Raw genomic sequence first — 21,673 nt, 5'->3', positions numbered from 1 at the left:
AAGAGAAGACCAACTTAAGGCTATTCAAGGAGATTGAAGGAATCAAGAAGAAACCAGGGCATGAGGCCACTACAATCATGCCCAGGGTCCTTGATTTTGATTCTCCAGGATCTTCTATCCTTTAGAATCCCAGATCCTTGGGGACACAATCAGCAAGGATTCCACCACAGCAGCAATCAGGATACTGGGGAGCTTTTCCTTCAGTATCCTTGGAGTTAGGGCTGTCAATTTATAACACAGACCTGTTAACACGACACGACACGGGTTTTAACAGGTTTGGGTTTGAGCTTAACAGGTTTCGTGTCTTAAACAGGTCGACCTGTTTAAGACATGTTTAAATTCGTGTCCTAACAGGTTAAAAACCTGTTAACATGTTAGTAACCGTGTAGATTTTTATTTTAAAAAAATAAATATATATACACTCCTAAAGTCCTAAACATAAAGTCATATTTACAAACGACATGCCATTAATGCCCGTCAGAACCCGATATTATGTTTTTATGGATGTTATGCATTGCTTATATGGTTTTTTGTTTAAAGTATACTATGGATTTGCCGTATTTTGTTCCAAATATGTTATGGATTATCTATTAGTTAAGAGTTTTATGCTCGTTTTGAATATTTTAGTTTCGTTACACATGTATTATTCATTGTGTCTTTAAAATGGTCCCTTAACAGGTCTTAACAGGTTAACCTGTTACTAAACAGGTTCATGTTCGTGTTTGGAAAAAATGACACGATTAGTTATCGTGTCGTGTTCGTGTTTAGCACAACATGTCATCGTGTTTTATCGTGTCGTGTCTTATCGTGTCGTGTCCGACATGTTATGACATCTCTACTTGGAGTTACCCGGACAAACGAGGCCAGGGTCCGTCAGCATGCAGCCTCGCTCAACCATGCTAGCCGGCATATTTTCATCAGAATCCCCTATGATGTCCTCAGAAGTGCATGTTGGAGATGACATCCCTATGCAGGCACCACCTTATCCTGAGGATACCATCAATGGAGGAATTAACCATTCTGACTCAGGATACCAGAGACCAACCAAGATCCTGGTAACAGTTTAATTAATTCTAATTTATACACTAACCGTGGATTTGTGCAGGACAAGGGGATATCCCCCGATATAGCCAGGGAATTACAGAAAATGAAGGACATGATCTCCAGTATCCCCGGGATAATCCGCCCCATAGCTGAAGTCCCGGCGGGCAGTCACAAACTTTCCAGGTTTACTTGGCCCATATGCGACGTGAAGATCCCCAGGAAATTCCAGACGCCCAACATGAAACTTTATGACGGCACTACGGATCCTGAGGAGCATGTGGCTCAATACGGGGAAAGGATGGAGGTTAACCCTATCCCCACAGAAATCAAAGAAGCCTGTCTGTGTAAAAGGTTTGGTTCAACACTAACAGGGCAGGCCCTTAAATGGTTATTAAGTATTCCTTCCTATACTATCACTTCCTTTGCTCAGTTAATTAACTTGTTTAATAATCAATTTTCTTGTAGTAGATCTTTTGAGAAAATGACAGGTGATTTATATAGAATTGTTCAGCATAACAATGAATTCCTAAGGGATTACATAATCAGATTTAGCAGGGAAGCTTTGGAAATCCCCAACCTCGACATGGCAGCTGCTGTTGAAGCCTTCAAGACGGGACTTAGGAAGGATTCTCCTTTCTATGACGACCTCGTCATGACTCCACGCAGGACTCTTAACGAAGTCAGAAACAAGGCACTAAGATACATTCGGCTGGAGGATGACAAGAAGGCTCACGAAAACTTGGTTATCACGAAATACGAGTCTACCAACAAGAAGTCCGACTCTCCACAAAAGTTCTTCAGACCGAAGCCTTATTCCAAGCAGGATAATCCCAAGATCAATGCTGTGGAAGAAAACGAAAACGACTGTAACGTCCGACTTTTCGAAATAATAAATAAAGTAATATTTAAATAAAGTTTGTTATTTAATCGTCGTATAATAATAAGTCATAAATTAAAATGAGAGATGGTAGACTTAAATGGATATGGACTTAAAAATAAAACATGGACTTAGTGGATTAATGAGCCTAAGGTCCATGAGCTAAGGGTATAAGTACCCCTTAAACCTTCCCTAAAACCCTAGATCTCATAATTCCATACCTTTCCATTTTTACCAACACACACTCTCCCTACCTTGAAACCCGAGAACGAGATCCAAGTTGTTTTAGTGATTTCCGCATCCAAACAACAAGAAGAATCAAGATCTAGCTCGTGTCAAGATTTAAGCTCTAAAACGAGTTTCGCTAGAGGTACGTTTGTAGTGTAAAGGTGGTTCATTTGGTGTCGGTTCTCCATGAAAATTGGTAGAACCATAGATCGGGGCCTAAAGGTTAATAAAAACACAAACTTGACGTAAAAATGTGAACTTTGATGGTCGGATTCATTTAACTCGTTAGTTAAGTTCGGCTCGTTCATGACTTGTAGATCTAACGCGAGTTTGGCTCTTTGCAAGCCTAGAATATAATATTTGAAGCTTGAATCTAACCAAGTTTATATTTTCGTTGTTAATATTAATAGAAATAAATTAATAAAAGTATTAATAATAATATAATAATAATAATAATAATTCTCGTAAACAAAGAAGAAAGAAAAAGAAAGGAAAAGAGAAAGAAAAGAAAAAGGGAAAAGGAAATGAAAAGGAGCTCATGATGAGCAGCCAATGTGTGTATAAAAGGTTGGGAAGATAAACATTAAACACAAGACCATATTGGTGGAGTGGTTGAGACACAATATGGGAAGCGAGAGGTCACAGGATCGAATCCTGGATCTCGCGCGAAATACTTTTTTTATGCGAAGCGAACCAGCTCATGCGAAGCGAAAAAGTTCAAGAGAAGCGAACTGAGTCCAAGCGAAACGAGTCCAAACGAAGCGAACTGAGGGGTTCAAGCGAAGCGAACTGAGGGGTTCATGCGATGTGAACTGGGCCATTCCTAGTTAATCCAAGATAATCCAACAAAATAAACCAAACCAACCAACTTCGTTATCTCCGTATAACCCGATATATTTTAAGATAAATAATCAATTAAAGAAAAAGAATATATTTGTATATTTATATATAATTAAAAGAAAGGTACATATATATATATACATACACAATAATATATTAAAGGAAAGAAACATGTATTAATGAAGAAGAGAAATATATATATAATAATGGGAGGATATGAACGCAAAATAAAGACCGTCGTTAAATAAAGTTATTTCGTTAGATTTGTTAGCCCAAACAAACGAGCCTAGCCTATCAAGTACGCTAGACTAATAAATACGAATCTAATTAATTATGTTAGTACGTGGTTAATTAATGAATATATGTGTTAAACAGTTAGCCGCGCACAACTCAGGAAGGGCATTACTATAAACGGTGAACGTAACAGGATCCAGGTGAGTTCTAGCCCCTTTTATGTGTTATGTTTTCGGGGTTGTGTGCATACTACGATGTGTTTAGATTTATACACTTAACTTAAATGGTAAGTGTATATTAGATATATGTTTGCGTATGAATGTGAATGATATGGATTGTTTAACTAGTATGCATGTGATGTTATATTAGTTATGATTGAAGGAAATAGAAAGGAAATGTAATGAAGGTAGAATGGTATCGTATGTTAGAGGGCACCGGGCCCTAATAATAACCGAGGTATGTAGGGCACTGGACCCTTATAATATCCAAGGTAAGTAGGGACTGGACTCTGAGGAGATCCAAGGTATGAAGGACACCGGATCCTTATAATTCCGAGGTATGTAGTTATAATATCCAAGGTAAGTGAGGACATGATCTTTATAGTATTCGAGGTATGTTGTTAGTATGAAAGTATGAATGTATGTATGTATGTACGTACGTATGTATGATTGAATGATAGATGAATGAGTAAGTATTAATACGTATCTTCGGATGGTATTGGTAAGTAAGTGGATGTAATTTACGTTAATTAACTAGAACTCACTCAGCGTAACTGACTTTTAGTATGCACGCAGGCAAGTAGAATAAGACAAGTTGCTTGATGAGGACACATGGCAATAAGAGGAAGACTGGCATCGCTATGAAGAAGACACCGTGTCGTTTAGTGTTTTATGTTTTATGGATTTATGTTATGATGTTTAAGACAAGATGGTTATGTAATGAATAAATGAATGACTTTTATTTCCGCGAAATGTTTTAATTAATTCTGATTTTACGAATTATGTGAATGAGTAAATCCAACCAGCAAGAAAGTAGGGCACCCGGGTAGGGGGCCTTACAACGACGAAAAATGTCCTAAAATATCCGAATATTGCTTTAACCTTGATATTGGTGGTGTAATTTGTGCCATGCAGGATTTAGGTGATAAGGCCAGATGGCCTAAGAAGAATGAGAAGCCTGGATCAAACAAAGACAAGTCAAAATGGTGTGCATTCAATGAAGACTTTGGCCATCGCACTGATGATTGTATAGCACTTCGGAAGGAAATATGATACCTTCTCAGCAAAGGGCACATGAAGAAACTATTTGGAAAAAACAAGAACAAAAGCCAGGATCCCGTTAAGATACCTGAAAGGGCACCTTCTCCACCACCCGGAGCCAAGGTGGTATCCTTCATCTCGGGAGGATTTGATATCTGCGGAACCTCATATTCAGCAGCTAAGAAACGTTCCAGAGAAACGAAGATGGACAACGGAGAAAGACCTCTCCGTACTTCCACATTGATGACTCAAAGAATTATATCCTTCGATGAGGAGGATAGATGTGACCTTGTGGATCCCAACCATGACGGTTTGGTAATTACTTTATGTATAGCTAACTGTTTTGTGCGCAGGATACTCGTCGATGGAGGAAGCTCTGTGAACATTATCCAGATGGAGGCCTTGAAGAAAATGGATATCCCAGAAACAGAGATTATCCCGAAATCCTCAGTTCTTGTCGGATTCAGTGGCAAAACCAAGAACACTTTGGGAGAAATCAAACTTCCAATATATATTGAGGGAACTAACTCCCTACAAAGTTTTGCATTATTGACTCTTTATCTTGTTGTAATGTGATTTTATGCAGGCCCTGGATCCACAGCATGAAGGCGGTACCCTCGACCTACCATCAGTGTGTGAAACTCCCAAGTCCCTGGGGAGTCATCAAAATTGAAAGTGATCAGCAAGATGCCAAGGAATGTTATGCTTCATCAATGAAGTGGACTACAAAGCCTACTCAAGCATAGCAATTGCAGCAACAACCAGGGAAGGTCCTGCAAGCAAGAAAGCAGGATGTAAAGGAAGTATCTTTGAATCCTCAGGATACTGAAGTCAAAGTATTGTTAGGAACAAGTATTCCTGGGGATATCGAGATGGAATTGATATCCTTTCTAAAGAAAAGAGCTTCTACCTTAGCCTAGAAACATGAAGATATGACAGGTATATCTAAATCTATTATCACTCATAAACTTGGTATAGACAAATCTTTCAGGCCAGTACATCAAAAGCGACGGAAGTTTGCTCCTGAGAGAAACGCTATCATACAAGAAGAGGTGCAGAAGCTGCTCAAAACCAAGATGATAAGAGAAGTCCAGTATCCTAAATGGTTGGCCAATCTAGTTGTTGTCCAGAAGAAAAATGGAAAATGGAGAGTGGGTGTGGACTTATAGACCTGAATAAGGCCTGTCCAAAAGACCCATTCCCACTCCCGCACATTGACTCAATGGTGGATGAAATTGCTGGCCATGAACTGCTAACCTTCATGGACGCATCCTCAGGATTTCAACAGATTCACATGGAGCCTTCAGATCAAGAAGACACAGCCTTCATGACTCCCACAGGTATATACTGTTATACTGCAATGCCTTTTGGACTTAAAAATGCAGGTGCAACATACCAAAGGCTCGTCAACATGATGTTAAAGACCAACTGGGGGACACGATGGAAGTCTACATAGATGACATGGTGGTAAAGTCAAAAAAGGCCGAGGATCATCTGAGAGACTTGTCAACAGCATTTGATATCCTGGATGAATACAACATGAAGTTGAATCCAACCAAGTGTCACTTTGGGGTCAAAGCAGGAAAATTCATGGGATACATGGTCACCAAAATAGGGATAGAAGCAAGCCTAGAGCAGATCAAGGCTATCCTGGATATCAAATCACCAAGAAATGTCAAAGATGTCAAGAGATTGACATGAAGAATAGCTGCTCTCAACAGATTCATCTCAAGATCTTCTGAGAAGTGTAAAGACTTCTTTGATATCTTGAGGAAGATCAAAAGTTCGAATAGGGAGAGAAGCAAGAAAGGGCATTGGTATCTCTGAAGGAATACTTATCCTCAGCACTACTCCTGATGAAGCCAATGGTGAGCCATTATCCCTGTATCTAGCCATTTCCGGGAGTGCAATCAGTGCCGTCTTGGTCAAGGATCACGAAGGTCAACAACATCCAATATATTATGTAAGTAAAAGTCTACTAGATGCTGAATCCAGCTGTTTTGAGAAAACCGGAAGTGTCAGGTAGGATGGCAAAATGAGCTGTGAAGCTTAGTGCATACGATATCTTGTATGAACCAAGGACAGCCATAAAATCTCAGGCACTTGCCAACTTTGTGGCTGATTTTAGCCAGGATATAATTGAAGAAATTGAAAAAGAAGTTCAGCAATTGGAAGTCAAGGAAAGTTGGACCCTACATACTGACGATGCCTCCAACATAAGAGGAGCAGGTCTAGGTATCCTGCTAAAATCGCCACATGGGGACATTATACCTCTATCTATATCTTATGAATTTCAGGCTACTAATAATGAGGCTGAATATGAGGCCTTAATAGCTGGTTTGCAATTAGCTAAGGATATGAAGGTCAGGTATCTTCAAGTTTACATTGATTCTTTGTTATTAGCTAACCATTTCAATGGCTCTTATGCAGCAAATGCAGAAAACTTAGTGAAATATTTAGAAATAGTTAAGCAATTAGCTATGTATTTCGAGACATTTGACATAGTGCAGGTACCAAGAGAAGAGAACACTGAAGCAGATGCCTTAGCAAACTTGGCATCAGCTCTCAAGATACCAGATGATATCAAGATACCCAACGTTCATATATTGACTCCAGCAACAAAGGAGAACCTCGAAGTCCTAGAGACTTCAAATTCTAAGGATCTTAGATAAGATCCTAGAGACTTCAAATTAAAGGGGTGGCGGCGCAGCTTGTTGCCCGCTTGCCTTCTGTTTCGATGTAATCCAATACATTTTTGTACCTTTATTCACATAATTAATAATAAAACATCCAACATCTTGAATAAGATATCCCGGATATCTCAAACGGTTTAAAGGTCTTCACCTTTCTAACAAGTGTTATATTGTTTGACAGGGTTATAAGGTATTTAGGGATTCTAAACAAAACTTTTAGCCCAAGCTATTATTGGTTATTAACCGAACTGAAAACCAACGAACTCATCGAATAAACCGAAAAAGGATTAGCTAATAAAATTGATTCACCGATAACTTCAATTTTAGCTTAATCTAATAACCAAATCGAACCGTAAACGTATGTAAATATAAGTAGAAGAGATTATATGTTACAACAAACAAATCATGGTCCCATCAAATTGCACCTTTTATGTGGTCTACAATAAACTTAAATCAAAATCCTAAAAACTGATAATTTAATTTTAATTTCTCATTGCGGCATATCGTCGAACAGTTGGAGTGCACAACCCCAATCACTCGCCGGATAACCATGGCCGGCGTTCTTAACTTCAAACCATTACCGTCAGCTTCTAAACCCATTTTCCGTCACAAGAAAGCAAAATTATCGAGGGTTTGTGTTATAAAATCATCGACAGAAGTTGAGCCAAAATTAGGGGTTTCTGCGATTACACCTCCGGCTAACTTTAAGCCGCCGGAGCCGAAGCTGTTTACTCCTAGAGCGGATAAGATTGTGGACCTTGTTACTGCTAGTTTGAATCTGTTGTTTCGATTGGGGATTGGTGTCTTTGTTTCTGGGTATGTTGTTATTATTAATTTTAGGGGTGCGCACGGTTCGGTTTGGGTCGGTTAATATTTTAAAACATTTCGGTTTCTGGGTACGTTGTTCTAGTAATTTTAACGGTCTGCACCGTTCGGTTTGGGTCGGTTTTTGATTTTTTTTAACTGTTCGGTTTCAGCTGTTTAGTTTGGGTCCGTTTTTGAAAACCGAAACTTAGGTTTTTTGAGTTTTTGTAAATCGTTCGGTTTCGTTTTTTATTTGTTCTTTTGTTTTGCCTTTGGAAATTTTGGGTTGAAAAAAATTGTCAAGTAATATTTAATAATGAATTTGGATATATATTATTTTGACATCATTATAAATTTAGGCTAAGGTATTTGTGTTAAATATTTATTAAATTCTTGAAATTTAGTTGAAATGAAAAGAAAATCTATAAATTTGGTTTGGTTTGGTTTGGTTTGATTATTTCAGTTTCAGTTGCATACGAAACCAAAACCGAACCGTAAGTTATGTTTTTACCGAAACATAAAGCCAAAGTAGGGATGAACTTTGGTACCGAGTACCTTACCTTACCGACCCGACATATTAGGTACGGTTTTAGGCATCCTCTTTTCCAGAAATTCAGTATCATTATCTTCTGTACTGGCGGTATGGTACCAATACCATAAAATGCCAAATTTTTTTAACCACTGATGTATTCGTTATCCACTTTTCCATAAATTTGTTACCAGTACGGTACCAATACCATAAAATGCCAAATTTTTGTAACAACTGATATATTTGTTATCCACTCTTCCAGAAATCTGTTACCGGTACGGTACCAATACCATAAACTCATAAAGTGCCAAATTTTTGTAACAACTTATATATTCGTTATCCACCTTTCCAGAAATCTGTTACCGGTACTGTACCAATACCATAAAGTGCCAAATTTTGTTAACAGTCGATATATTCGTTATCCACTTTTCCAAAAATTTGTTACTGGTATGGTACCAATACCATAAAGTGCCAAAATTTTGTAACAACCGATAAATTCGTTATCCACTTTTCCAGAAATTTGTTACCAGTATGGTACTAATACCATAAAGTGCCAAATTTTTGAACAACCGATATATGCGGTGCGGTATTCGGGACCCACTTTTCCATAAATTCATTACCAGTACGGTACGGATCTCAACCCTTAACCAAACCGTAGGCTTTTGTTTTAGTTTGTCTTTTTCGGTTTTGGATCGGTTTCATGCCACCCCCCTAACTAATTTTCAATATGAAAATATTAATGATTCAAGTAGAATTTATTTGATTTCTAAAATTTGAATCTAACAATAATAACCTATTAAGAAGCTGTTTAGATTCATAACACATAAAGCTGAACACTTTCATATCTGTTGATGATATAATTGTTACTAAAAGCTTAAAAGTTATTATATGTGATCAATTAGGTACTCTGTTTCTTTAGTTTCCAAGAATGAGATCCCCTCTGGCCAATATGGTCTTGGAGTTGCAGGTAATAATATCACTATATAATTAAAAGATTTTTTTTAATATAATATCTTATGTTTAGATATTATTATAATCACTAATATTAATATACAAGGTATGTTATGCTTGCAGGCTTTGTAGCTAAAGAGAGCTCAAATCTAGGCCCCAGACCTGCGAAACCTATCGAAATATATGAGTTTGAAGGGTAATGATGGATTTTGTTACTTATTATGTTTTCTCATTCATCTTAAGTTTTGATTCTTACTAATTGTTGCATTTTCATGGAACATGTGGAAACTTCAGCTGCCCGTTCTGTCGCAAGGTATGATCCACCTTCTTGGAGTTTTTTTAATAAATGATACCGACTTGTTAAAAACTAGTATTGTTAAAAACTTAAAATAGTGGGAAATGTAATTAAGGTGCTGTTTGTTTTTCCTTAGAAGCACTTCTCCACCTCTTTTGTCTGCACTGAGAAGAGGGCGCGCAGACGTTGGGCTCTGCAGTGTGTTTGTTTTTTCGAAGACGTTTCATTAAAAACGTCTGCGCGCCCTCTTCTCCCAGAAGTGTTGGGATTATTACTTCTAACCTCTTCTACCATTTTATTTCATCGATCATCATCTCCTCCTAACCCTAAACTCCTCTCCACTGCCCCATCCGGGAGCTCCACACGCCACGCCGGCTTCCTCCACACCGCCGGCTTCCTCCACACGCCACGCCGGCTTCATCCACGCCCCATCCGGCTTCCTCCACACCGCCGCTCCATTCACCACGCTGCCGCCGCTGCTCCGGGATCTGTTAATCTGTTAATCACACATTCACATTCGAATCTAGGGTTCATAATCATGATTGTGAGAACACCTTTACCGAAGAAACGACGGCCTGAAGCCACCGACAGCCCTAACTCCGATGGCCGTCTGCTCATCTTCGAGGACCTGCCGGAGCCTGAACCTTCTCATCAACACTCCAATCAGATGCTTTGCACTTACCAATGCCGTCAGCTGGTAATTAATTATTAATTACTAATTACACCGTTCGATTCGTATTTATGGCGCTTTTATTATGTCATACTCCTGTTTCCGAATTAAGATAGAGATTTTAGAAATTAAACATAATAGTTTATAAATTTATACAAGATATGGAGTAGTTGTTTTTGTTTTGGTGTTTATTAGTAACCTAGGGCTTAATTTGTTCTCTTCCGCAGGGATTTGGATCGTTTTGCTAAGTACATCCATAGTAGAATTAGGTGAATGCTTGTTATAAGCTTTTTATATTGGTTGTCAGTTGTTAATTGCAAAGCTGAAATGGAATTTGTTTTTAGAATCCTAAACTGAAACTAATTTACTGATGGATAACTACTGTTTTTTGTGTTTACCTATTTTTTATTTATATTTCAGTTTATTTAAATTTCAGCTTATTTTAGAAGTCTGCAGATGTTAAAAAACAAACAGTCTTCTTGTTGCAGACTGCAGAGTTTTGGTCCACCTCTTCTGCTACAGATGTTGGCAGATGTGGTTTCGCAGTCTTCTGACATTTTACCTCTGAAAAACAAACAGCACCTAAGTTAACGCATCGCAGTAAATCTTTCGTTTTATTGATTTACAGGTGAGGGAAATTGTTGCAGTGTTGGATCTTGATGTGTTATATTATCCTTGCCCGAGAAACGGCCCTAATTTTCGTCCCAAAGTTGGTCAAATGGGTGGAAAACAGATGTTTCCTTACATGGTAAGCTACTTAAATACCAACCTGATAAGTTGGCCATAAATATTAGGTTTTATAAAGCGAATAAATGTGCAAATAAATACTGATTATTTTTCTTTTTGCTTCAGGTAGATCCAAATACAGGAGCTGCAATGTATGAATCAGATGACATTATAAAATATCTTGTTCAGAAATATGGTTAGCATTCTTTTGGCACAAAACACTTCCAAGTTTTATTGTAATTAATTAGTGTATGGAACATGAATACAAAACTATAGTATCCCAATGTTAGTCTAATTGTTTGAATAAAATGATTTAGGTTGTTTTATGTATTAACAAAACAAGTGTTGATAAATTTCATGTTTCTGCCATTAAATATTAATTTTAGTTAATTTCTTTCTTCAGGAGATGGAAATGTGCCATTAGCTTTAAAACTTGGCCTGCTGACAGTAAGTATTTATAAATATAATATCCAGCATTTAATCTTTCATATTAAATCATAGTTTTTTCTGACATCTTTTTAACTATTTTTTTTACAGACTTTGACAGCAGGTTTTGCCATGATTGGTCGTGCGGGAAAGGTATGTTTTTTGAAACTTTTTAAAATATCAAATAATACCCTTTTCTAAATATTAACATTCACATGTCACATTCATTTTTAAAATAATGATGTCATCAAATATGCATTCAACAGTCTCATATTTTTGCAGGGGAGCATATATACAAAGGCGAAAATGCCACCACAACCTCTTGAAGTATGGGCGTATGAGGTAACATGGTTGCCTTAAATCTGAAATGCTATACAGAACTTTTTGAATGGAATTGATTTAGTGTACAAGACGTTTATTTTATAATTAGCAACAGCTTCTTTAATCTGATACCGCGTTTATTATTTTTAGGCATCGCCTTTTTGCAAACTTGTGCGTGAAGTACTTGTAGAATTGGAGCTTCCACATATACTTCACAGGTAAAGTCTTGTACTTTTAAGACTATCTGATAGTTGTGTGTTTTTGTGATACATTTAATTGTTTCCACATTGTTTTCAAGATTATTGTCTAATATTTGATGCTGATGTGGATATTAGTTACAAAGTGTAGTTTTTTTTACTTGATGAAAATGCTTTTCTTCTTATGTTGCATCGACAAACACATCATATCATATATAATGATATTTATGGGTAATAAATGTCAATGAATCAGTAGTTATAATATAACTTTCTTTCTTTCAGTTGCGCTCGTGGCAGCCCAAAACGACAGGAATTATATGAGAAGATTGGACACTTTCAGGTTCTCTTTCCTTTTAAGTTTAAATTTCAAGATTCGGTTTTTATTGAGAAGTGAGTGGTCACACGGGTCAGGAAACGGATCAAAACGGGTAACTTGTGTATGGTTTTAAACGGGTCGGGTCTGTTTGACCCGTTTCCCAAAACTTTTACTTTTTCAGAAACGAGGTATGTCGAATAGTCAAATATGGAGCAAAGCACTTAGAAACTTTTTGACGAGTTCAACGTGTTTCCTTTTAAGCTAATCTCTTATAATTTTGCCTTTTGACCCGTCAAATATTAAACATTAGTTGAATTTAATGGCAGGTGCCTTATATAGAGGATCCAAACACAGGGGTGAAAATGTTCGAAAGTGCTGAAATAATCGATTATTTAAGAGCCACATACGCTCTTTGAGAAGAAAACTAAAAGTGATTCTAATGCTTTTATTAAAGTTATTCTTGGTCCCTTTTTATGTATATTCATTTTATAGACGTTAGAGAATACTATGTTATAAAGATGTATTGCAATAGAAATATGTACTCACATTGAAAACTGAGGATCCTATGTTTGATTAGCATACAAGGATGGATCTCAATTCCATAGTTTGACAGGTGGAAATCACATTGGATTCGTTGAATTGATTAATCTAAACGCGATCCATGCGTTTATTTGTGCTAAATACATTAATCAGGACTTGAAAACACTTAAAATCGTGTAAACATGATCCATGTAATACATTTTATCTAGACAGGTTGTGATCGACTTCTACACTGATTTAACAGTCCAAAATGTTACATTTTGGGACTTAAAACGCCCCCAAAAAGTTTTCTTTTCTTTTTTTTTTTTTGGGGGGGTGGTTGTTCCTGGCGTTTTTGGTGCGTTTTCCCCTCCAAAACGTCCCACTAGTCCGCTATAGGGGATCTAAATGAGGTAAGTGTAAGAGACGTTTATTGATAACCCTGAAAATAGTATATCTTATTGACGGATATTAAAAAGTAGATTGAAATAATGAAAAGTCTAAAAAAATTATGAACTAGAGTAGACCAAATTTAAGAGACTCTTCTCCCCAAACCCACCAAAAAAGGCAAACAAATAGTCAATGGTGCTTTATATATAAAGCCACAAATTAGGATTTTTCCATAGAGAAAAAATGAGTCAAGATTGTGGAACTACATCATTCTTTTTTACCAAAGTAGGTACACTGTAATAAAGTATATTGCTATTTGAATATTCTTGAAGAAATAAATGAACCTCACTTTCAATGAAGTTCAAAGAGTGTGTTTGGCATGAGGTTTGAGAAAATGAAATTCTATCTAAGTGTGCTTTGTTTCATGTTTGGAAAATGAGTGGATAAGAATGGTAGGTGATACGTGTTTGTGTTTTTAACTTTTAAGGTGATTGGCTTGAGAATTTGGTCAATATAGTTTTTCTAATAAGAATGTTGGTAAATATGTTGGGGGTTGTTATATCTAAGGAACTTGACAATTTGGTTGTGTTAGCCAATGAGGTTTGTGTATAAAAAAAACCCTATGACATGAGCGTCTAACGAGTGATGTGTGCATCCCCGACAAAGCCACTAATCAAGAGAGTCATTCACCCATTTGTATATTAAGATTATAATGCACATCTCTAATAAGATGTCTCACATGCAACATAGATGTCGTCTCAGTCTAAAGCCATGCCTTATGATGTATAATCAGCCACGTAGCATTACAACATTATGTGATCCTTGAATATTTGAGTCAAATCATGAGCGAAATTGCCTCTAAGATCCTCGTTAACTTTCAACATCTAAGTGTCCAGATTCAATGAACGAAAGTAAGTCACACGTGGGGATGAAGCTTCATATTCAATACTCGTTAGAATGAACGGGTGATGCACCGTCCTTACCATGAGTTTATCATGTATCCCAGCCTAATAAGCCTTCCTATCTTAAGAACATGGACAACTCTCTAAGGCAAATATCACATGCCTTCAACCAATCACATGGCATTGCATTAGTATGTAATCCTGGAATACTAAAGTTAAATCATGAGTGACAACACCCCTAATATCCACTCAACTTTCAACATCCAAATGTTAAAGTAAGTCACACGACAATATCATAATCAGGACACCGCATAGCCATAAAAGCTCTCACAAGGTGAAGCGTTGTAGTCACTACTCATTAGAGGGAATTGATGATGCACCAACCTTACCATGACTTTATCATGTATCCAGTATCCCCACATAATAATTCTTCCTATATTAAGAACATGGACGAGTCTTAAGGAACATAGCACATACCTTTAACTATCACATTGATATGTTAGATATTTGACATATTGAAGAAACACTAATCGACCCCGGGCAGATTACGGATAATCTGGGGGTTAAATAGATGTTTCCCACGAGGGGTTAGGTCCAGCAAAGATGGTTCTTCTGATAACCTGCAAAACAGACACCGTGAGCTCGTCACTGAGAAGGGGGGGGTACCTCCTTGTGACCACCCTCCGGCGTGAGAATCAGACTAGATTGCTCTTGAATATAAGTGTATCTTAAGAGATTGCTAGAGCAGATATCAGGTATAAGATATAAGATACAAGATAAGATGAGATGATCATACCATTTGGGGTATTTATAGCCGAAGGTAGGTTTCCAAGAGGGTATAGCCGGCTGAATAGTATTCCTGTTCTACCAACTGTGGCCTACGCACGTGCCATGCTGGTAGTTGGTGGGTAGGCAGCGGCTGACAGTGACCAGGCCTGCTGTGTACTATTCCTTTTCCACCAACTGCAGACTATGCACGTGGTATGACAGGAGTTGGTGAGTAGGCAGCGGCTAATAGTGACATACAGTACAAGAGCATGCTGCTCGCCATACTGTTGTCAATGAGCTGTCGTATCTCTGGTCAGATCTTTTGCCCATACCTCGTCAGGTACAGTACAAAAGATCCTCCAGTATCGTACGGACTGGCTCATTTGGGCGGGAGTATTCCCCCTCCCGCCTTTGTGCGGGATTGTTCCCGGCTTTGCTCATTCCTTCAGGTGACTACTGAATTATTTTGAGAGCTAAGTGCCTTGTGCGTGTAGCCTTGCTGCGCGGGTGGCCTTCCCTGATGGCTTGTATCCGCAGCTGCGGGAACAGGCGGAGTACTTCGCCATTGGGAGGCATTTCCTGCGGGAACAGCTTGCGTACTGCGCGTAAGGACGTCACGTCTCTGAGCATGGTGGGTCCTGAGGATCCAGTTGGTTTCTGCGCAGACGTCTCTCTTCAAGGTGAGTCCTGCGGGTCCAACTGGGCTCTGCTGGGACCTACCTCTTCACATATCTTTTTCATAAATGACATAATCACCATAGTTTATAACAAACCGTCTATAGTTTTCAACTATCTCCTAATAATTAAACGTGTATCTTTACGCATTCTTTTCCCATAAACGCCTTGATCACCATAGTTATCCTTGGAAGTCTATAATCTTTAACTATCTGTATGTATATAGCTAAACGTATATCTTTCTATAGCCGACTTGATCACATAACTTGCGTGAGAACCACTTAGTTTTAATACGTCTACTTTGATAATGTGAGTTTTAATTAAAATGATTAGTAATTTTCACTTTACAGGAAATTAAATACCGGATTTTAAAAATAATTAGTGACCTTTACTTTTTATTAACTTTTTTTAAATAATCTTTGTGATTTAATTTTGATTATTAGCTGTCAAGACGTGTTTAACGTGGCAATTAATGGTGGATATGTTTGGCAGCCTCATTCTTCAAAGGATCGGACTTTTCTTTTCTTAATATTCTAAAAATATTTAATTAAAATAAAATATCACACACGCACTAAACCTAACCCATAGCTTATTTTTAAAGTAAGCTAATTCCATATTCCATAATCTTGCATACGCATTGCCAGCTTTAGATATAAACTTATTTTTTATTTTTAAAACATTATAATACAAGTTTTGTTAGTTTATTAAAATTTTCTAATTTATTTGAACGCATGTTAGCAAGATTCTGGACTCGAAACAAGATCAAATTTAAAACTAGTAATTTTTAATATCAAATATTTTTTTATAACTATAAAACACATTTGTGTGTTTATCTATGGGATGTAAAGTGTAAACAAGCCAAGCTGCTCGTGAGCTACTCGAGATCAGCTCGTAAAATTCTTGAACCGAATCAAGCTTAAAAGTGATTGAGCTTAAATATAAGCTTGTTTGACAAACAAGCCTGAGCACGAAAGCCGGCTCCAGAGCCTAAACGAGTCCGAGTATTTATATAATTTTTATTTATCACGCACATTTATGATGAAAATTAGTAAATAATATACATTAGGCCCTACCCCTTATGGTGTGGTGATAAAGGTGTTGGTTTTACCTAGCAAATACTATGGTTCAAGCCTTGCAAAAGAAAAAAAGCAGTGGAAATTATTAGCTGTTAAAAAAATAAAAAAGTATATATGTATTAGTATATAGAAATTTACAACCAAAAACCATATGGATAAATAATCATAATTATATACATTATTTTAACGAAAGCTTTAATTAAAATATATACATATACTTATGAAGAAATTAATAAAATAATATACGTAGTATGTTATATAACAATTTATAATTAAAAAACATATGGATAAATAATTACACACACATAATTAATAAATAATAAAACGAGTTGATCTCGAGCTTATCTTAAGCTTGAAAAACTAATAATGAGGCGAGCTCGAGTTTTTAAAAAATAGAACTTGAAACAAGTCGAGTTCAAGTCTAGTCAAGCTTAGGCCTAGGCTAGTTTACACCCACGGTATTATCAAAATATCTAATCTCATTAGTTAATAGTTACAATAAACTTTCAAATAACAATTAAGAAAAGCATATTGGAATATCAAACTCTCAAACTTTATACTGTATTGTTTATAATAATTTACAAACACAACCAAAAAAGAAAATAGCAAACAATCAAACATCATTTTTTTGAGACTAAGCCATTTCTCCGGGGTAAAATTTACAAAATATTATATAAACCATGAAAAAAACAACTAAAAACATCAATATATATTTATATAATTTTTTATAATTATAAAAAATATATTTAAAAAACCTTTTATATCATCATCATCGTACTCAGTATATCCCACCAATAGCAAAGCTATGTTAGGGTCTGAGGAGGGTAAGATGTAGACAGCCTTACCTCTACCCCATAGGGATAGAGAGGCTGCTTCCGGTGAGACCCCCGGCTCGATAGTAGTTTTGCATCAAGCCTTGGACATAAAGCACATAGCACTCAATCATCGGGATACCGGCTGATTTGTGCATGTACCCTCGTCTTTCGGCTATCAACGCCACCACATGATGCCTGATTAACCTTCCGCCACTTTTAACGTTATTTTCACGAGATTAGTAAAATAACGTCAAAATTAGTGCAGTTTCACTTTTGCCCACCCGAGGGTTTACACGTATATACATAATATGCACGCACCTCAAGCAGGGCGTTTAAAAAAATTCAAGCAGGGCGTTTAAAAAACCTTTTATATAAATTTGCTAATCTTGCTCCGGAAGAAAAGGTTATATCCCAAAAATTCAAAAATTACCAAAATAAAAAAGTACAAAACTAATTTTCTACTATCCACGTCAGCTTACACTTTAGTCAAGGGTCACGGTCACATCTCTACCACGTCATTCACCATTCAATCAGTCGACCGGCGGCCGGTAATATCAATATCATCAGTCCACGTCACGGACCGGCGACCAGAAGCAAACCGGTTCATACCTCCTAAAACCGGCGGATCCGGCGGCGACGCCGGTTCACTGTTCACCGGATTCACCGTATTCTTCCTCGAGTACGAGTTTTCCAACTGCTCGTTGACTTTTTCAGATTTGTTGACTTTTCTCCTGCGGTTATCTCCAGACCGGAATAACGACGTTATACGTGAAATTAAACCGGTTTTCTGCACTTTACCGGTTTTCTCTTGCTTAATTGCCGGTTGATTCGACTGTACGGACTTTTTCCGGCGGTTAGGGCACCGTTTGGATCTCACTCGTCCGATACACGACACCTTCGGCGACGACGGCTCCGTCACCGTCGTACGTCCGCTAGAGCCTGACCGTTTAGGAAACATCCGTACAGTCGCCGGCGGCTTACACTGGCGCCGATTCGAATCGACGTGAGTGTTCCGTTGCGTCTTCGGTAAGCCGATAATCGCCGGTTTAGACTTCAAATTCACCGTAAACTTCTGCGAATTAGATCTGGAGTAACTTCCGGTTCCTTTGGTTGATTGCTTGCGTTCTAAGAAAGCGTTACGGTCAAACCAGTCGAATTCGGAGTCTTTTGACAGCCAGAAGGAATCCGGTGGAACGAATTCGGAGCAGTACGGGATATCGTCGTCGGCCGGAGCTTTGTTCCGGTCACCGGAGCAGTCGCCGGAGTTCATTGTTTTTCTGTTAGTTTGTTGTAACTGATTTGTAAGATTTGATAAAATGAAGAGATGAAGGATGAGGAGAAAATATAAAGGGGGGTTGACACTTTTAACGTTTCCCTGTGTACAAGTGTTATTGCGTAAAGAACAAGTCATTGAAAAGGTATTTATCATTTTATCTTTTTAACTATTTTGTTACCAAATAATAATAGGTGGTTTATGGTTTATGATTATGTTTTATTGACTCTGTTGGTAATTTACTAATTAAGATAATTTAAATTAGGGTTGATTACACTCAAGTTAGTTGACTTGACTTTCATGAATACTTAAGTCGGGTTTAAGTTTAAGATAAATCTAAGTTTTCAATTTTTAATGAGATACGATTTATGAACTGCCGAAACAACATAAGTTTTTTATTTATTAACAGCAATAGTGTTAGATGATATAAGTATATTTCATTAATAGTGGTTTATAATTATACCACATGAGTTTGGATAGTTATTGTCAGAAATCGACATTACTGACTATTTTTTTTTATTTAAATCGATAATGTTAGTAATAAAATGAGTTAGAGGAAACAAGAGTAAAATCAATAAAATAACTTATAGTCATAGTTTAAGTGGAATATATTGTTGTGCTAAAATAATTAGGGGTGAAATATTATATTGTGTCAAAGAATTGACGAAATTTTGTGTAGTGTCAAATAGTTGTTCGTCACGTATAAGGAAGCGATAATCTTAAATGGCATGCAAAAATATGCGCCAATACAAGCCATCTAGGGTGAGGAGGATCGTGCCCACCTAACATGTCTATGTCTTAATTATAAAATAAAATAGCAAACAACCGTTTAGAAACACTTTGAAATTTGAAATATTTTTAGGTGATTAGTTGGAGGGTTCTTTTCAAGTACTTTGATTAAATTGTATAAAATTTAAATCATGTTTCTAAACACAATGGACCAATATATCAAAGTATAAAGTTTAATTATGATTTTTAAATCAAGTACTTTGATTTTTAATACTTATTGTTATTTTGTAAAGAATCAAGTAACGAACGGCATAAGTTATGAGAGATGCAAATCTCATAAAATAAACTCTTTTAATATGTTAAGAAATAGCTTGATGATCAACTTCCTTTTTATGTTATATGGCATTTTATAATTTACATGCTATTCAATTTATTTAAAAAACTATGTATATACATTTATCAAATAAATTTTAAGGATATGAGTAATGAATGTATATCGAGGCATGAGATATATGGGCCATTCATATAACTACTCTATATGATCACCTACTGGTGTGGCGCACCATAATAGAGTATGGTCACCTACTGGTGTGTGAGTTCATGACAAGTCATGCTAGTACGCTACATCCGATCAAATTATGTCTTGTATGATAACTAATAACTTCACATAGAAATTAAAAGGATGTTTCTTCATATATTTACATACACTAAAAGACTATATGGCTGTTGCCACATAATTCGTTTCAACTTTTAGACACATATTCAGTTTTAGCGATTTTACTAAAACGAACGTTTAGTTTTCACAATTTCAATATAGGACGCTTTATGTTTTGGTTTGATGATTGAAAGAAGTTTAACTCTTTATCATTGTTCTGCCATTTTTGTTATAGCATCAAGTCATGGGCATGGCCTTACTCATAACCTAATCATTGTTCTACCAATTATGGTACGCACTAATATGCTACTAACCGCATGATTAGTCATATAAAAGTGATTACGAATCTCCGCCAAGGTGTGTACTGTGTATCAGTATGCTAATTTGTTATTAGCCTAACCGGCATAATACTACTATACTTTTGCGGTGGTGTCTAACCAGTGCAAAAGTAGTATATTATTATTCTGGTGGTGTTTAATCTCCGCCAAAATGTATATGTTTTGCAATAGAATGTGTCACGTGTCCCACTTATTGTTTAACTTAAAAAATAAAAATGTCAGTTGCTTTTCTAGTAATATATAATTTTATGTCTTTTAATTTTAATCAGGCTAGTAGTTCTAACCTTGTGTTAAACTAAACATGTTTTTACCAACTAGCAGGGCTTCTAGGTTAAATGTGTTTTATGTAAAATGTTCATCTAATTCTTCATGTTGCTAATATTAATTTTACTGTCAAAGATCATAATCTCATTAACTTAAGCCAATGTGTGTGCGCGTGATGTAGGTTTATGCATACCGGTAAATGACTAAATGCTCAAGACTTGATAAGTTTCAATAGACCTCACGAGTTATTGATCACTTTTTGTACAAAGAACACATGATGACATGATATAAAGTATAATAGGTTTAATGTTCCGCTGTAGATGAAGTTGGATGAACTTTAATGCTTACACCACAATTCTAGATACTATGTTATCAGGGAAATGTAGTTGTTCTATATCCGAAGGTGTTAACTAACAAAAATAAATTGGCAAATATCATAAATAAATAGCCAATATAACTTTTGTTTTTTCTTATAAAGTCACTTGACTATTTTTCTACACATTAGAACTTGTAAATGTTAAGTTGAACACAAATACACAATCGTGGGAAAACAAATAAACGAACTTGGAAACGGTACTTTTGATTGTTTTTCTTATGCGTTTTTTTTCTTTCTTTTACATTACGTGGCTTAATTTTTATTATTTCTTTAAAACATTTGGGATGATTGAGTTCTATGTTCTTGTTAAATAATATTTCAAAACTCTGTTCAAATTTAACATGTTGGGGGGCTTTTACATACAAAAGATTTATTTAGTGATTTTTACGAAAAAGAACAGAAAGTATATTGGTTTTATGTTATTTGGCTAAAAAATATTGGATATTTGTATAAATGGCTAGTACAATATTAGCTTGACCCGGT

At 36.5% G+C, this 21,673-nt stretch overlaps 2 protein-coding genes across 2 annotated transcripts; one reads left to right on the top strand and one right to left on the bottom strand.

The window, feature by feature from the left end:
* Positions 1-7,661: 7,661 nt before the first annotated feature.
* LOC143600429 (uncharacterized) lies at positions 7,662-12,969 on the top strand. The gene is made up of 12 exons (XM_077078125.1): positions 7,662-7,991; positions 9,411-9,475; positions 9,583-9,655; positions 9,754-9,772; positions 11,053-11,172; positions 11,277-11,346; positions 11,554-11,597; positions 11,688-11,729; positions 11,859-11,918; positions 12,048-12,115; positions 12,377-12,434; positions 12,737-12,969. Exons 1-12 carry the CDS (start codon positions 7,726-7,728, stop codon positions 12,824-12,826), a joined length of 975 nt encoding a protein of 324 aa, XP_076934240.1. The 5' UTR covers positions 7,662-7,725; the 3' UTR covers positions 12,827-12,969.
* A 5,090-nt stretch (positions 12,970-18,059) lies between these two features.
* Positions 18,060-18,825, bottom strand: LOC143600435 (uncharacterized). The gene has a single exon (XM_077078130.1). The coding sequence runs from the start codon at positions 18,823-18,825 to the stop codon at positions 18,082-18,084; it is 744 nt and encodes a 247-aa protein (XP_076934245.1). The 3' UTR covers positions 18,060-18,081.
* Positions 18,826-21,673: the final 2,848 nt, after the last annotated feature.

Source organism: Bidens hawaiensis, unplaced genomic scaffold (genome assembly GCF_021521415.1).
Source record: "Bidens hawaiensis isolate Kalapana, Puna unplaced genomic scaffold, B.hawaiensis_p1.1 tig00054086_1, whole genome shotgun sequence".
Taxonomy (NCBI): Eukaryota; Viridiplantae; Streptophyta; class Magnoliopsida; order Asterales; family Asteraceae; genus Bidens; species Bidens hawaiensis.
Note: the sequence above shows the minus strand (reverse complement) of the source record. Positions and strands in the feature narration are given on the sequence as shown.